The sequence below is a fragment of the Vitis riparia genome, chromosome 12, assembly GCF_004353265.1.
Source record: "Vitis riparia cultivar Riparia Gloire de Montpellier isolate 1030 chromosome 12, EGFV_Vit.rip_1.0, whole genome shotgun sequence".
Lineage (NCBI taxonomy): Eukaryota > Viridiplantae > Streptophyta > Magnoliopsida > Vitales > Vitaceae > Vitis > Vitis riparia.
In genome coordinates, this window is record NC_048442.1 from 22,694,399 (window position 1) to 22,709,760 (window position 15,362).

General features: G+C 33.8%; 1 protein-coding gene across 10 annotated transcripts; it reads left to right on the forward strand.

Moving 5' to 3' along the window:
• The first annotated feature begins 896 nt into the window (after positions 1–896).
• On the forward strand, positions 897–15,276 carry LOC117926526. 10 transcript variants are annotated; one of them, XR_004653145.1, is made up of 6 exons: positions 897–1,123; positions 3,643–3,842; positions 11,755–12,224; positions 12,301–12,437; positions 13,322–13,425; positions 14,990–15,276. XR_004653145.1 is itself a non-coding variant. In XM_034845645.1 (5 exons), the coding sequence occupies exons 1-4, from the start codon at positions 970–972 to the stop codon at positions 12,362–12,364; spliced, it is 888 nt and encodes a 295-aa protein (XP_034701536.1). In that variant the 5' UTR covers positions 897–969; the 3' UTR covers positions 12,365–12,397; positions 14,983–15,276. The 10 variants fall into 10 exon arrangements, 5 of the variants coding, with proteins under 5 accessions (XP_034701536.1, XP_034701535.1, XP_034701540.1 ...); XR_004653146.1 differs by having other exon boundaries at positions 12,301–12,397; XR_004653143.1 differs by lacking the exon at positions 13,322–13,425 and having other exon boundaries at positions 14,985–15,276.
• The last annotated feature ends 86 nt before the right edge of the window (positions 15,277–15,362 follow it).

Below are 15,362 nucleotides of genomic sequence, written 5' to 3' on the forward strand. Positions count from 1 at the left end.
CTCCCTTATATTCTAGAGATAGAACTCTAGATTCCATCCTTTAAATCTCCACCATTTGAGTTCTAAGATTCAAGGAGGAGTCATCGGGTAAAAGACTTATAGTGTACGGGATCTTCTTCAATTGTAGGTGTATGAGATCTTCTTTGATTATATTCCTACTCTTCATTGATGGGAAACAATTTGGGAACATCCAAATCTTAGTAAACACATCTAAATTTGATTTTCTAGATCTAAAAGTGCTTTTTATATTAATTATTTTCATTGCGCATAAATCTAAAACATAAGTCGTTTTGTACGTACCTAACAAGATTTAGGACATGGAAATGAAGTAATCGGGAATTCTCATCAATTACATTATAGAAAAATATATATAGTTTCACATAAGTCCTATTTATTTCATATATTAATAATTTCTTAATGTGTAATTAAATCAATATGTTCTATTAAACAAACTGTTTAATGATGTTTGATTAAACAATGCAATTTTATATTTTTGAAAAAATAAATACTTCTTTGAAAATTAAATACATTCATAAAAATTATTTGTTTAAACAACATACAAAAAGAATAATTAATTCATAAAATGAAAAATTAATTAAATATTTCTTAATTAATTATTGGTTTAAATTAAATATTTATTTATTAAATAATTAAATATTCCTCATTAAATTATTTATTAAAATACAATATTTTGGAAAAATAAAAAATACCTTGATTAATAAATAATTAATAAAAAATTTATAAATTATTAATTTAGTGATTGATTAATAGGTTTTTCTTTGTCCAAAAGTCATTAATTTAGGGATGTTTAACGGTAAAAACGAAAGACATAATTTTTCACAATAATTTATGAACTCAAAATCAAATTTTGTTGGTGAAATTGGGCAATTTGATCCCAAATTCAGGTTGAGCATCAAAGGGCATTTTCAGCTTGGGTTTGGATTTTAGTGAGAGAAAGAGGTGAGGGAGATGCTGGTGGTAAATTGTGGAGCCATAGGGGTTCTTCCTCGGAGGCCTCCATGGACGAATGTGTGTCTGTGTTCGGCTTCCAACATCGGTACCGACCAATTGCGTGCCCAACTCGATCAGCTTCACTCTGAGGCCAACAATGCTAGAGCCAAAGGTCTGTTTTCCTCTTCTGTTTTTCTTTGTCCACCCTTTTGATTCTACATATTTGTCTGAAAATGGTAGGAGAAGAGAAGACGCTTAACTTTTGAATATGGGGTTTTCCAGTAGTTGGCCGAAATACTTTTGTGGTTAGTCGAGTTGAGTTTTTAATTTTGTTGGAAGCGGAAGCAGCGTAAGGCATGACAATTCTTCAGTTTTCTTAGCAACCAAACTGGGGTTTAATAAAGTTTTGGCTGAAGTTTCTTTTTTCTTTTTTGGTTGCTTATTGCTAAAATTTTGTTGAATTGGGATTCTGGGCAACTGTAAATATTAATTTATTTTATTTCTTAGAATTGTGATATATAGCCGACCTCAAAAGAGAAAATCTAAGGTCTCTTAGGCTATGTTTGGCTCCGGAAGGCACTAAGTAAGTAAAAAAAAAATGTAAAAAATGTAAAAAAAAATGTTAAGAAAATGATTTTCTCATGTTTGGTTTTACCATGGAAAATATGAAAGAAAGTGGACTATAATTAAAATTAGTGAGAAACTTATATATTTTTAAATTATTTAATCTTTATATAAAAGATTTAAATAAGTGAAATGAGTTTGAAGTAGGAAATGAAAATTATTTATTGACTTTAAATCTACTTTTTATTTTCTTTCACTTTTTCTTTTCCTCTACTTTTTCTCTCTATTTTCTTTCTCTCACATTTGCCCTCAAACTTTCCAGAAACCAAACATAGCCTTAAAGTTTCAACCTAACAATTTTTGCAATTAAAAGTATAATCAAAGATAATCAAAAACTATTTGTAAGGAATATGGTTTGGAATGTTTCAATTAGGCTGTTGTAGAGATTGGTAAATCTTTTGGTGCTACAAAGCTTTAATGGTCATGGGTGTGTAAAAGCCATTAGAAAAATATATGCAAAATGATGCAATACAGAATGGGATTTTTGTTGTGCCTGCAAAAGTGAGCTAAACTTTACCAATAATAAAGATTCTAAGACTCAGCACATTTTTCCGCAGATGCCATAATAAAACTGAAATCAAGAGCATCAAAGGAAAAATGAGGAAACTCAAGACAGTTTTGTCATTCTTAGTTTTGGAGTTTTAAACGAAGTTACTTCTTCCTAGGGGCTTTTGTTAAAAGGAGGTAGATTCTAGAAGTAGTATAAAGTAGTAGATGAGAAAAGACACTTAGGTGAAGAGAGTGTGGTTTGCAAGATTTATTTTGAAAAGGTTTACATGTCTATTGGGGTCTTTTGGACCATACTATTCAAGATGGAGGCATTGGATTAGATGTTGTTTGTTTTCAATTAGTTTTTCTATTTGAGAGAACAAATATGTCAAAGGGTGGGTTAAGGCTTCTAGAGGGTTAAGATGGGCATAGCCACTTTCACTCTTCCTTTTTACCATTGTGGTTGATGCTTTGAATAGATTCTTGGTGAGAGTTGAGGAGTATGATATCTTGGAAGGTTTTCCGGTGGATAGAAGCAAAACTAAGGTTTCCCATTCGCAATTCATGGATGACACTGTATTTTTTACAAGAGCCAGAACTAAAGATCTACAAAGCCCTAAGGTCATTTTGTTTGGTTTTTGAACCACATTTCAGGTCTCAAGAATTGGATCTGGTACTTTCCTTTGATATTTATTCTATGTATAAAAAAATCTTTGGATGAGTAGAATAATCATGTAACCATAAACATGCATTTTTAGTCTTATGTTTGATGGTATGTTGTTTTTAAAAGTTTCTGCAATATAATAATATTATATGTTTAACTTTTAATTTTAGTTTAACTCTGAAGTGTTCCCATCCTAACCTAGATAGCTTACCTTGCCATTTAGTGTAGTTTTATTTTGTGCTGTTAGTTCATGGTGCATTCAAGTTATCTCGAGAAAACCTTCTGCTAAGTTTTCTGCTTTCACAGATCCTTTCTTTCCATTCAGCTCTATCTAGGGAATTTCTCTTAGTAAGCCATAGGCCATGATGTCATTGCTCTAGCCATAACCCTTGTTTTTGCCTCAGTATCTGCTTGTTATGTTTTGTTACTCTTATATGTATACATGTCATGTCACTTGGAATTGAAAGCCCCAAAGGTTAAAGACCAAGATGTTCAAAATATAAATTTCTTATCTTAGGAGCCTAGGAAGTGTAGATTTCTTACATTGTTGGGAGTCTATGGTTCTACACTTGAAGGTGCTTATCTTTAGATCAATAAATGTATTTATATTCAAGCCTTTGCTCTCTTGTGTCAGGAGGTGCTAGAGGTGAAAGACCGAGAGGTTACACAACCTAAATTTTTTATCATATGAGCCTAGGAAGTTAAGATTTATTACATAGTTGGGAGCCTATTGTTCTAAACATATATGAACTTAACATTTGATAAATAAGTGATAGTTTTTCTTTTCTTGGGTAATTGATTGTGAGTATTAAGGGTTTTTAATACATTATGACAATTCATACATCATTTTGTGTGCCAGAATAACTGCTTATACTTCATGGCATAATTCATATTTTCAATATGTTTTTGATCAGCAAATAATGCACGATTGAGGCTTATGAGATTATCAGAGGCAGCTGAGAGGCTTCGACGACAGGCAGCTATTAGCGTTCAAACTGGAAAGGAAAATGAAGCAAGGGAGCTACTTTTTCAAAAGAAGAAGGTTATGCAAGCTTTGGAGAAGTCTAAAAGTCGCACTGAGTTGCTTGATGAGCTTTCAGCAAAGCTTAATGAGGTACGAAAATTGGTGATTGTTGCAGAATTGTGTTTAGTTCATCTGAGAACTTATAGGCATCATACATCAACCAAGATATAGAATCTGTTATATGCTGATGAGATCTTGCTATTGTCATTATGGTGTTTAATTTATAATAGGAGAACACTTTGCTATACCTCCTCTGAAGCTGCATATTGCTTATATTCCGATATTCTTAGGTATTGGTCGTTTAGGTATGTTTAAGATTGCAAAATAGCAGCATGGGTCCTTTTCTATTATTGGACTTTTTAAAATTTGCTTCTTTGCAACAATGCAGTATCATTGCTTCTTGAAGGCAGAAAGAATCAAATTCATCAACCAAGTTCCAAGATTTTAATATATACACCTACACACCTACCCTCCTAGATTAAAAAGGAAATATGCTATACAAGGGAAGTATTACAAAGACAATTCATATATTTACTCTAAACTGCTGACCTATTCTAAAGTATATACAATCATTAATTGATTCTAAAATTGAATCAAGAATCAGGAAATTAGTCACAATTTCCGACACTCACCCTCAAGCTGGTGTATAGATCTTATGCATTCCCAGCTTGCACACAATAAAGTCAAACATGGTGTAAGAAAGTCCTTTTGTGAAGATGTTAGCAAACTGCTGTTTGGTAGTCACAAAAGGAGTGGTGATCTGTCCAGCTTCAATTTTTTCTTTGATGAAGTGTCTATCAGCTTCAATATGTTTGGTTCAATCATGTTGAATTGGATTGTGAGCAATGTTGATGGTGACTTTATTGTCACAGTAGATCTTCATTGGTTCTTTTGGTTCAAAGCTTAGCTCTTTAAGTAGAGTCTTTATCCACAAAACTTCACAAATCCCTTGAGCCATGGCTCTGTATTCAGCCTCTGCACTTGATTTGGGTACAACTTGTTCCCTACTCCTCCATGTAACAAGGTTCCCTCCTACAATGGTGTAATAACCTGTAGTGGGCGGCCTTTTATTGGATAGATCTTGCTCAATTTGCATTTGTGTATGCCCCTACAAGCAAATGATAATTCTTCTTAAACATTAATTCCTTTCCAGGAGTAGCTTTCAAATATCTCAAGATCCTTAGTACAGATTTTGTGTGACACTCTAATGGTGAGTGCATAAATTGGCCAACAATGCTCACAAAATATGCTATATTCGATCTAGTGTGAGACAAGTAAATTAGTTTTCCTACTAGTTTTTGATATCTCCCTATATCAACCGGAATCCCTTCAAGAATATGCCTTGGTTAGAATCAATTGGAGTCGCTACTGGTTTATAATTGATCATCCTAATCTCTTGTAGAAGATCTAGGACATACTCTTGTTGGGAAACAAATATGCCTTGTTTTGATCTGGCCACTTCCATTATCAGAAAGTATCTTAGAGTTCTTAGGTCCTTGATTTCAAACTCTTTTGCCAATAGAGTCTTCAAATTTTTTATTTCCTCTTCATCCGTTGTTACAATGATGTCACGTACATAGACAATAAGCACAGTAAGTTTCATTAGTGAGGATCATTTAAGAAACAATGCATGATCTCCTTGGCTTTGAGTAAAATCATATCTCTTCAAGGACTTGGTAAATCCCTCAAACCAAGCTCTAGGAGATTGTTTGAGATCATATAAAGACTTTTTTAGTCTACAAACTCTCCTAATATTGAACAAGTTTTCAAAACCAAGTGGAGCATCCATATAGACTTCTTCTTCAAGGTTTCCATGCAAAAAAGAAATTTTCACATCAAATTGATGTGGAGTCCAATCAAAGTTTTTAAGGCAAAAGCGAAAGGCAAAGCGTTTTTGTGTCCATAAGGCAAGACATAAGCCTTGAAGCATTAAGGCATAAGCCTTTTGATACCCTTACTTTTGTAATGAATAAATATTTAAAAATGATTTAAAATATATACAAAATAAAAATAAATAAAAAACCTTACAACATCAATTAAAGACAAAAAAATTATATATTTTTTTGTCATTTGAAAAACAATAACAATTAAAGAATTTTAAAAAACAAAAAATTAATCAATTAACTAGTTTTTTTTTTACTATTTGAAAAAGTCAATTATCCAATTTGATCTATGCAAACTAAAATCAATTATCAATTATCAATTATCTAATTATCTAATTTTAAAATAAAATCAATCATATATCTAATTTTAAATTAAAATAAATTATCAATTATCTAATTTTATCTAAGTAAAATAAAAATCAATTATCAATTATCTTAATTTTATCTAACTTGGGAGTTTTCTACTTAAAAATGGAAAAAAAAAAAAACAAAAGGGGTCTTTTTATCAAAACTTGTTTTTAATGTTAATAAACAAAAAAAAGAAAAAAAGAAAAGAAAAGAAAAAGGGAAAACTATAAAATGGAAGGAAAAAAAAAAAAACCTAAATTGGTAGATTATAAAGAAGAATTGGGGATAAGGAATTATAACGCAGAGGGAAGAATCGAGGAGCACCAAGGAATGTATGTAGAGATCTTGTTGGAGGTGAAGTGAAGATGTCGAAGCTACATTGGCTGGAGTGAGTTGTTGCTGATGGTTTTGAGAAGCTTGAGATGTGGCCATTGACAATAAGGTTAGTGTTAGGGTTAGGTTTTTGTTTTCTTTTTCCCCTATCCTTACTTCCTTAGACATCATTTTTTTTTTTTTCCCTTAAATGAATTTATTTATTGGTCCAACCATCTTTGCAACACCTAGAAGGCTTATGCCTCATGCTCTGACGTGTTGAAGGTGTGCTGGAAGTGTGCCTTAGGTATACTTGGACTCTAGAGGCACATGCCCTTTTTGAATCTAGCTTTTTTTTTTGAACGCTTCAATGTGTTTTTGGAACACTTTGCTTTGAGGTGTGCCCTGAAGCGCATGTTAGTAATGCCCTTTTATGAGTTCATTTTGGCAATTGAGGCAAATGTTTCTTGGTAATCAATACCAATGGTCTGAGTGTATCCTTTTGCCACTAACTTGACCTTATGCCTTTCTATGGAGCCATCTGCTTTATATTTGATGGAGAAAATTCATTTACATCCCACTGTTTCTTTTCCCCATAAGGCAACTCTACAACTTCCCAAGTCTCATTCTTATGCAAGGCTCTCATTTCCATTAACATAGCATCCTTCCACTTAGGAATTGCTAGAGCTTCTTGTATGTTGTTGGGAATAGACTATAAGGACATGTTAGTTGAAAAGGCTTTGTAGGTGGGGCAAAGATGGTGATATGACACATGGTTGGACAATGAGTGTTTGGTACAACAACATTGTCCCTATATAGGCAAAGGTTTTCTTGGTCGGAGGGTGAAAACACTTAAACCTTTTTGAGTAGGTGAATAACCAAAAAAAATGAACTTAAGGGCTCTAGGATCTAGTTTTGACCTTTTTGTGCTATTTACATGTACAAATGCCTCACTCTAAAGATTTAGAGGGGTACAAACCAAAGTTTTTATAGGCAAAAGTGAAAGGTGAAATATTTTTGTGTTTGTAAGGTGAGATGTAAACCTCAAAGCATTGAGGTGTAAGCCTTTTGATACCCTCACTTTTGTAATGAATAAATATTTAAAAATAATTTAAAATATATACAAAATAAAAATAAAAAACCTTATAACAAGTTAATTAAAGACAAAAAAATTATATATTTCTTGCCATTTGAAAAACAATAATAATTAAAGAATTAAAAAAAAAAAAAGATAATCAATTAACTAGTTTGTTTTTTACTATTTGAAAAAATCAATTATCAAATTTGATCTATGCAAAATAAAATCAATGATCAATTATCTATTTTTAAAATAAAATCAATTATCAATTATCTTAATTTTATCTAATTTAGGAGTTTTCCACATAAAAAAGGGAAAAAAAAAAGGGAGGGGGTCTTTTTATTAAAACTTGTTTTTAATGTTAATAAATAAAAAAACAGAATGGAAACATATAAAATGGAAGAAAAAAACCCAAATCGATAGATTATAAAGAAGAATAGGGGATAAGGAATTATAACGAAGGGGGAAGAACCAAGGAGTGTACGTGGAGATCTCGCCGGAGGCCAAGTGAAGATGTCGAAGCTACTTTGGCTGGAGTGAGCTGCTGTTGATGGTATTGAGAAGCTTGAGATGTGGCCGTTGACGATAAGGTTAGAGTTAGGGTTAGGTTTTTTTTTTTTTTTTTTCTTGTAAATGGATTTATTTATTGGTCTAATCATCTATGCAACACCTAGAAGGCTTATGCTTCATGCTCCGACATGTTGAAGGCATGTTGGAAGCATGCCTTAGGTACACTTGGACTTTAGAGGCACATGCCTTTTGTGAGTCTAGCTTTAACATGTTTTTGGAATGCTTTGCTCTGAGGTGTGCCTTGAAGTGCACCTCACTAATGCCTTTTAAAAACATTGGTAGAGACCCAAACAAATGAACATGTGGAAAAAAGGTTTTCATTAAGTTGATTGGAACCTTTGAGTCAAGAATTTTAAAGGCCATATGGTTTATGAAATAAGCAACAGTCAAAACAACATCACTCCAACAGGTTTTAGAGACATTTTTTGAGAACATCAAGGCTCTTCCTATCACTTCGTTGAGGGGGTATCAATGCATGATGAGAAGTGAACTATCCCATTTTCAACCAGATAGGGGTTGTGAATCTTACTTTAAAATTGAGTTTGAGAAAGACACAGCTTCTTTTGATTTTTCTTTGAAAAGATAAATCCACGTTGTTCTTGTGCAATCATCAATAAAAGTAACAAACCATTTATACTTTGAATTTGAGACAGTTCAAGAGCAGTCCCACACATCAGTATGGATCATGGAAACAAGGAATTTCAGACTTGTTGTTGCTCAGAGGAAAGGGTACCTGATGATTTTTGGAAAGTTCACAAATTTGACATTGAAATTTTGAGAGATCAACATTAACAAATAAATCAGGAAATATGGTTTTAATAGATATGAAGTTCAGGTTGCCATATCTGAAATGTAATAACCAGATTTCCCTTTCTTTTTCTTCAGCAGCTTTTGAGACATAAGCTTGGTTACTCTTACTTGCCTTGGGGTTCAAATAGTACAATCCCTCTCTCCCCTTAACACTGCCAATCCTTTTCCCTGGAGCTAGGTCCTGAAAAATGCAATGAGTAGGGTAAAAAGTTACACAAGAATTTCAAGATTTAGTAACTTTATTGATGGACAACACATTGCAAGAAATTTTAGGGACATGAAGGATAGAATCTAGTGTCAATGATGATGAAACTGAGACCGAGCCTTTTCCAATGATAGGGACAAAAGACCTGTCAGCAATGGTGACTTTACCAATGTTAGAGCCATGATTGTACAAGTGAAAGCAATTTGAATCATTTGTCATATGATTGGAGGCCCTTGAGTCAATGATCCAAGGTTTCGAAACCAAATATTTAGAGATATTAAGGGCTGAAAAGGTATTGCCTGACTGTGCAAAGAAAGAAGAGGGACTGGAGGAATTGTTAAGAGTTCATGGAATTCCCCTACATTTTATACAAAAGCTCCATTTGATCCTTCGTAAAAGGATTTTTCTTTGGATGTATAGGAGGTTCTGGTTCTGAATTTTTTGATCCAGTCCCTTGATAGGCCTTCTTATCAGACTGGTTATTCTCTATCTCCAAGCGGGGTCTTTACATTCAACTTCCAGCAGGTTTCTTGGGTGTGCCTTGGCTTATGGCAGTAATCACTCCATCTGGTCTCCTTTTCTCTAGGTTTTCTTTGCCATTGTTTAGAGTGGTTCATGGGTGGTTCAGGGTTATTCTCTTGGACGGCCTTTAATGCGGAGGTCTCTTGAGCAACTGTTCCCATCATAGCACTCCGACTACTCTTGTCAGTATGCACATTGGAATATACTTCACTTGGACAAGGAATACTCTCTTTTCCAAGAACTCTGCTTCTTATTTCATCTAATTCAGGCTTGTGACCAGCTAGGAATTAAAAAACTTGATACCTCTCCATTTTTCCTGCAAGAGTGGCAGCATCTTCAACTGTGATCATTATGAATTGTTGATGATGATCCAGCTCTTGCCACAACACTTTCAAGGTGTTGTAATAGGCTGTTACGGAAAGATCTGGCTGTTTTATACTATGGATGGCAACCTTCAGTTCATAGATTCAGGCAGCATTCCCCCTTTTTGAGTATTTTTTGACACTGTCTTCCACATCTCCTTAGCAGTAGAGAGATACAAAAACAGCTTTCCAATTTCTGGTTGCATAGAATTGAGAAGGCATGCCATGACTGTGGAGTTCTCTTCATCCCAAGCTTCAAAGGCTAGATCGGATTCTTTTGGCACAGTCATAGTGCCAACTATATACTTCATTTTTCCCTTAATCTTGGGGAAAATTTTTGCAGATTGAGACCATGAGAAGATGTTTCTTCATACAACTTTTCAGTTGTGATTTGGAGTGTTGGGCTGTCAAAGTTATTTTTATCAAAACTCAGTTGCACATGTGTTCAACAAAAAGTTGGTTATGAAAAATTGTTGTAATGAGTAAAAACTATATGCGATAACTTTGATTATTTTCTTAGCAGAAACAAGGAAGCAAAAATAGCCACTGAATCAAGTGCTATTATCGCTTTGTCTTTTGATGTTGAATAAAAATGGTTTATGAAGATTATTTTTCATGTGTGCTGGACACAATTGCTTTGAGTTTTATCGAGTGTTTTTAAAGGTGTTAGTGAAGCGCTCTGCAGGACAGGCTTCAGAGCGAAGTGTTCCAAAAACACGTTGAAGTGTTAAAAAAAGGTAGACTAACAAAAGGCATGCCCCTCTAAAGACCAAATGTACCTAAGGCATGCTTCCAACATGCCTTCAACATGTCATAGCATGAGGCGTAAGCCTTCTAGGTGTTGTAGAGATGGCTGGACCAATAAATAAATCCATTTAAAAGAAAAAAAAATGATGTTGTTTAACCCAAAACAGCTCGTGGAGAATGAAATCAAAGGACAGGGGAAAAAGAAAACAAAAACCTAACCCTAACTCTAACCTTATCATCGACGACCACATCTCATGTTTCTCAATACCATTGATAGTGGCTCACGTCGGCCAAGGTAGCTTTGACATCTTCACTTTGCGTTATAATTCCTTATCCTCGATTCTCCTTTATAATATGCCGATTTGGGTTTTTTTTCTCTTCCGTTTTGTTTTTTGGTGTATTAACATTAAAAACATGTTTTAATAAAAAGACACCCCCTCCCCCCCCCTTTTTTTTTTTACATTTTTTATGTAGAAAACACTCAAATGAGATAAAATTAAGATAATTGATAATTGATTTTTATTTTACTTAGATAAAATTAGGTATTTGATAATTGATTTTATTTTAAAATTAGATACATGACTGATTTTATTTTAAAATTAGATAATTGATAATTGATTTTATTTTGCATAGATCAAATTTGATGATTTTTTCAAACAGTAAAAAAAACTAGTTAATTGATTATTATTATTTTTTTTTTAAAAATTCTTTAATTGTTATTGTTTTTCAAATGATAAAAAATATGTAATTTTTTTTTGTCTTTAGTTGACTTTTTATAAGGTTTTTATTTTATTTTATTTTTATTTTTTATATTTTTTAAATATTTATTCATCACAAAAGTGAAGGTACCAAAAAGCTTACACCTCAATGCTTAGAGGCTTATGTCTTGCCTTATGGACACAAAAATGCTTCGCTTTTTGCTTTTGCCTTTAAAAACTTTGGTTTTATCCACAGTAAAGAGAAGATAAATATGCCTGTGTTTTATATAATGGTGTCTCTTCACGTAAGATGACTTTAAGAGCTGTTAGTGTATTGATTCTCATTCTCCTTCAGTGTATTTTCCAAGGGTTATTTTGTTTGTAAATAATTTCTCCATAATCTTGGATCTTGTTTAAGAACTAAAACTGCAAGCCTATTTATGATGAGAAGCCTTGGTTGGTTTCAGGCAATATCTGTAAAGGAATCCCAGCTAATTAATAACGTTTCTTTGGATCTTGAAGTTGGTGGAGAAGATGCTTTAAGTCCAGTTAGGATTGTTTCTCCAAAGGAGGAAACTACTGAAAATTCAAATGAAAATGAGTGTTTTGACTTTAGGCCCTCAGAAGTTGGAAAAGGTCAAGAGGAACAATTTCTCACTGACAATCAAGCAAGTGTACACCTTAATAGTGAGGATATACAACAAGGCAATGTCAATGTTGGCATTTGGGAAGATGACATGATTGGAAGTTTGCAACAAATATCCTCTTATCAGAGCTTCCTGGAACATCTGGACCAACAACTTAGCAAAATCGAAGGTGAACTTGTAGCTGTCTTGAGGCTCTCAACCTTGATATTGGAAAATGAAGAGAAGCCAAAAAATTCAAAGTTGCAGCAAACAACGGATATCCTTGAGAGCATCCGTGGCATTAGATTGAGGTAACTGTAGTTTCAGACTTATAATTTGTGAACTTGTGTTGTCTTTCTGCATCTCTACACTTTTTCCTCCTTTAAGACACTGTTTAAAATGCCCTTATTGCAGAATTACAAGTATCATGCAGACAAAAGAAGTGAGATAGAACTTCCATTCACTATGCTGAAATTTTCTTTGGGTGGGTGAGAACTAAGTCTATGTTGCAAGAGAGTTATATTGTAAGACAATTACATTATAAGCTCGTTTCTTTAAGCAGTATTGATTTCATCCTGGAACTGTGAACTCCAACTTTCTCAAAAGAGGAAATAAAATAAACAGAAAGTAAAAGACAAAAGTAACTGAACTGATAGTACAGAGAAAGATTTTCCAATGTTTTTCACTTTGTTTTAAGGCTAATGAGTAACATAGGTCATAGGTGATCCTTAAAGAAGTGAAAATGACTAAATCTAGAGAGACATAAGAACAACAATGAACCTATCCTATAGCCAACCTCCTAATAAACTCACTAAGAGCACCTTTTAAAAATTAAAAAAATGACTTAATGTGGAGAGACATAGTCTAGCAATAATACCAAAAAACCAAAAAATCTAATAATCCTGATGATTATTATAAGCATTATTCCAATTATGACTTTTCATACACGCATACACAGAAAATATCCAAGAAGTGGCCTAATTTTGGGGATGATCAAGAATTAGGATTGCAAGCGCATATAGTTCTCCGGCAATGCCATTTCCATAGAGTTTTCGTAATACAATTTATTTCAAATTCATAAAATTCATGTACTAATTCTTGTATGCCTACTATGATAGAATATTCATGTAATATTTTCTTACATTTCATACATGTGACAAATGTTCATCCTTTTTCTCCAAGCAAAACTCTGTGCATGTTGCTCGACCTTCCATGTGTAAACAGAATAAAGCATCCCTAATAAATGCACTTGCTGTCCACTCTTGATTTAAGACTCTCAATAAAAGATTTGGTTTCTTCAAAACAATGAGCTTTTGTCTGTGGTGTATCCAAATGTAAGGCATTTCTGTGTAGGCATTTCTCTGTTACCACCTAAATGTGTTTCTTTGATATATGGTGTGCTTTCCAGATGTCAATGTTTTAGTTACAAGATCTTATGGGCCTTTCATACTTCTATAAAATATTTCCGGTTCTTTGGAGTCATTAATCAACTGGCATGGCTCCTACATGCTGGTGAGATCTCATGGAACCAAACCTTCTTTCAATTACTTGTCTTTTATTGTTGTATTTGTTCCCATAACTGAACTGTAACTTTAAAGAAAGAACAAATAAGCAAAAGGTTTGTAGTCTAGAAAAATGCTGACTTTGAAATAGCATATAGTAAGGTCCTTAGAGGTATATGCTGGATTTGAGAAAAGAAAGAAGCATATACCAGATAAGTTGATGTGGTAATGGATGCATGCATTCCTTATGTTAAACCCTTCAGCCTTTGTCCTTTTGCATCCTTTATTGAAGAATTTAATGGATCTTCAGAAAGAGTTCATGTGGTCCTCTATCAGAAAGAGTTTAAGCTGCCCTCAATGTAAAGAAGCGGAGATTAATTAGGGCCTAAGAATCCCAAACTTCCCTTTTGGGGAGTGTGTCTCCACTATCCAACTTCAATGCATAATAGAAAGATTTAACCAAGAACGTCCTGTCCTTAGAACCCTTCCAATTAGTATTATTATGTATGACCAGTTACAAATTAAGAGGCTCTTACAAAACTCTTATCTCAGAATTTTGTAACTTGCTTAGTCAGTAGTGAGGTAGTGGATCACCTCTCCCTTGATTGCCCTATGACTTGGGAGTGATGGAACAAGTTTCTTAGGGAGGTAGTCTTGTCCTGCCTTCCCCTTGGGGGATGTTGCAGAAATGATGCTTGTTGCTTTTAGAGGTTTTGGGTGAAATCCTGAAGGTAGAGAGCTTTATGGCTGATACTTGCTATTCTTTGGGTGGTTTGGCTGGAGAAGAATGTCAGCATTTTCTAGGACAATTGGAGTTAAGTCTTTTTAGGGGGTCAGTTTCTATGGAGTTTTGGGGTACCCCACTTCGCATAATTATATTAGATTAAAGAGAGGCCTTTAGTGGTAGAGCTGGTAGCAGGAGTCAGTCAAGGCTAGACAGTATGCAAGCTCCCACCTTCAAGATGTCTCAATCTCACTGAGGTTTCTTGGAACCTAGCCAGCTAAGGACTAGTGGAGTGATCTGAGATCACCATGGTAGCACAATCAAGACTTTTTTAAGTTTGCTGGTTCAGGGTTGCAATAGAGGCCAAGATCCTAGCACTGTTGGAAGGATTGACTGAAAAGAAGTCTACGGAACCTCTTTTTGGAAGGGGATTCAATTTTTATTATCTTGTGGCTTGCCTATCAAAAAAGAAAAAACTCTTGAGGCTTTTTCTTAGAAAATGGGAAACTTGAAAATGAGGATTCTTGAAATTGGAGGATCTTAGACCTCTTGGAAGAGTTGCATTCTTGTTTTTCCTAGATGTTGAGGTCCACCAGTAAGATTGCAGATCAGCTGGCAAAGAGAGGAGCTTAATTGCTAAGGATGTTTGTTGGATTTCCCACCAAACTATTTATTTGGGACCTTGCTAGTATGAAGGGTGATTTAGGCTCACATCTGTATGGATTTTGCCAAAACCTTTGTTTGTAATTCACTTTTTATGTTTGCTAGTATAAACTATTTTTTTTTTCTCTCAAAAAGACATGTTCTTTTATTTGTGATATATCATTATTTCTATTGATTTAAAGTGCAGTTAGAAGACTGGGAAAGAAATAATTTGATGCAAGTATCTGGATGAAACTTCCCGGACACAATATGTACCAGCCGATTCTTTCACAGGAAGATGGCTACCATGACAGTAATGTATATATTTCCTTTTTTTGTTTTGTGACAAAATTGTACAAATATGTAATTGAATTTGCAACAATTTTGTGAAGCCCCCCTCATGCATGGTTTTACTTGAATAAAAACCCTGCAATTTATGTACTTGTTTTCTAGCATGTTTTCAAGGATGAATGAAGATTATTGTATTTTATTACCCACATTATCTGTAAGTTGTCTGATGGAAGTCAGAAATGCTAGGACAGCCAAGCAATTGAACTCATTGAAATTGAGGTAAAGAAATT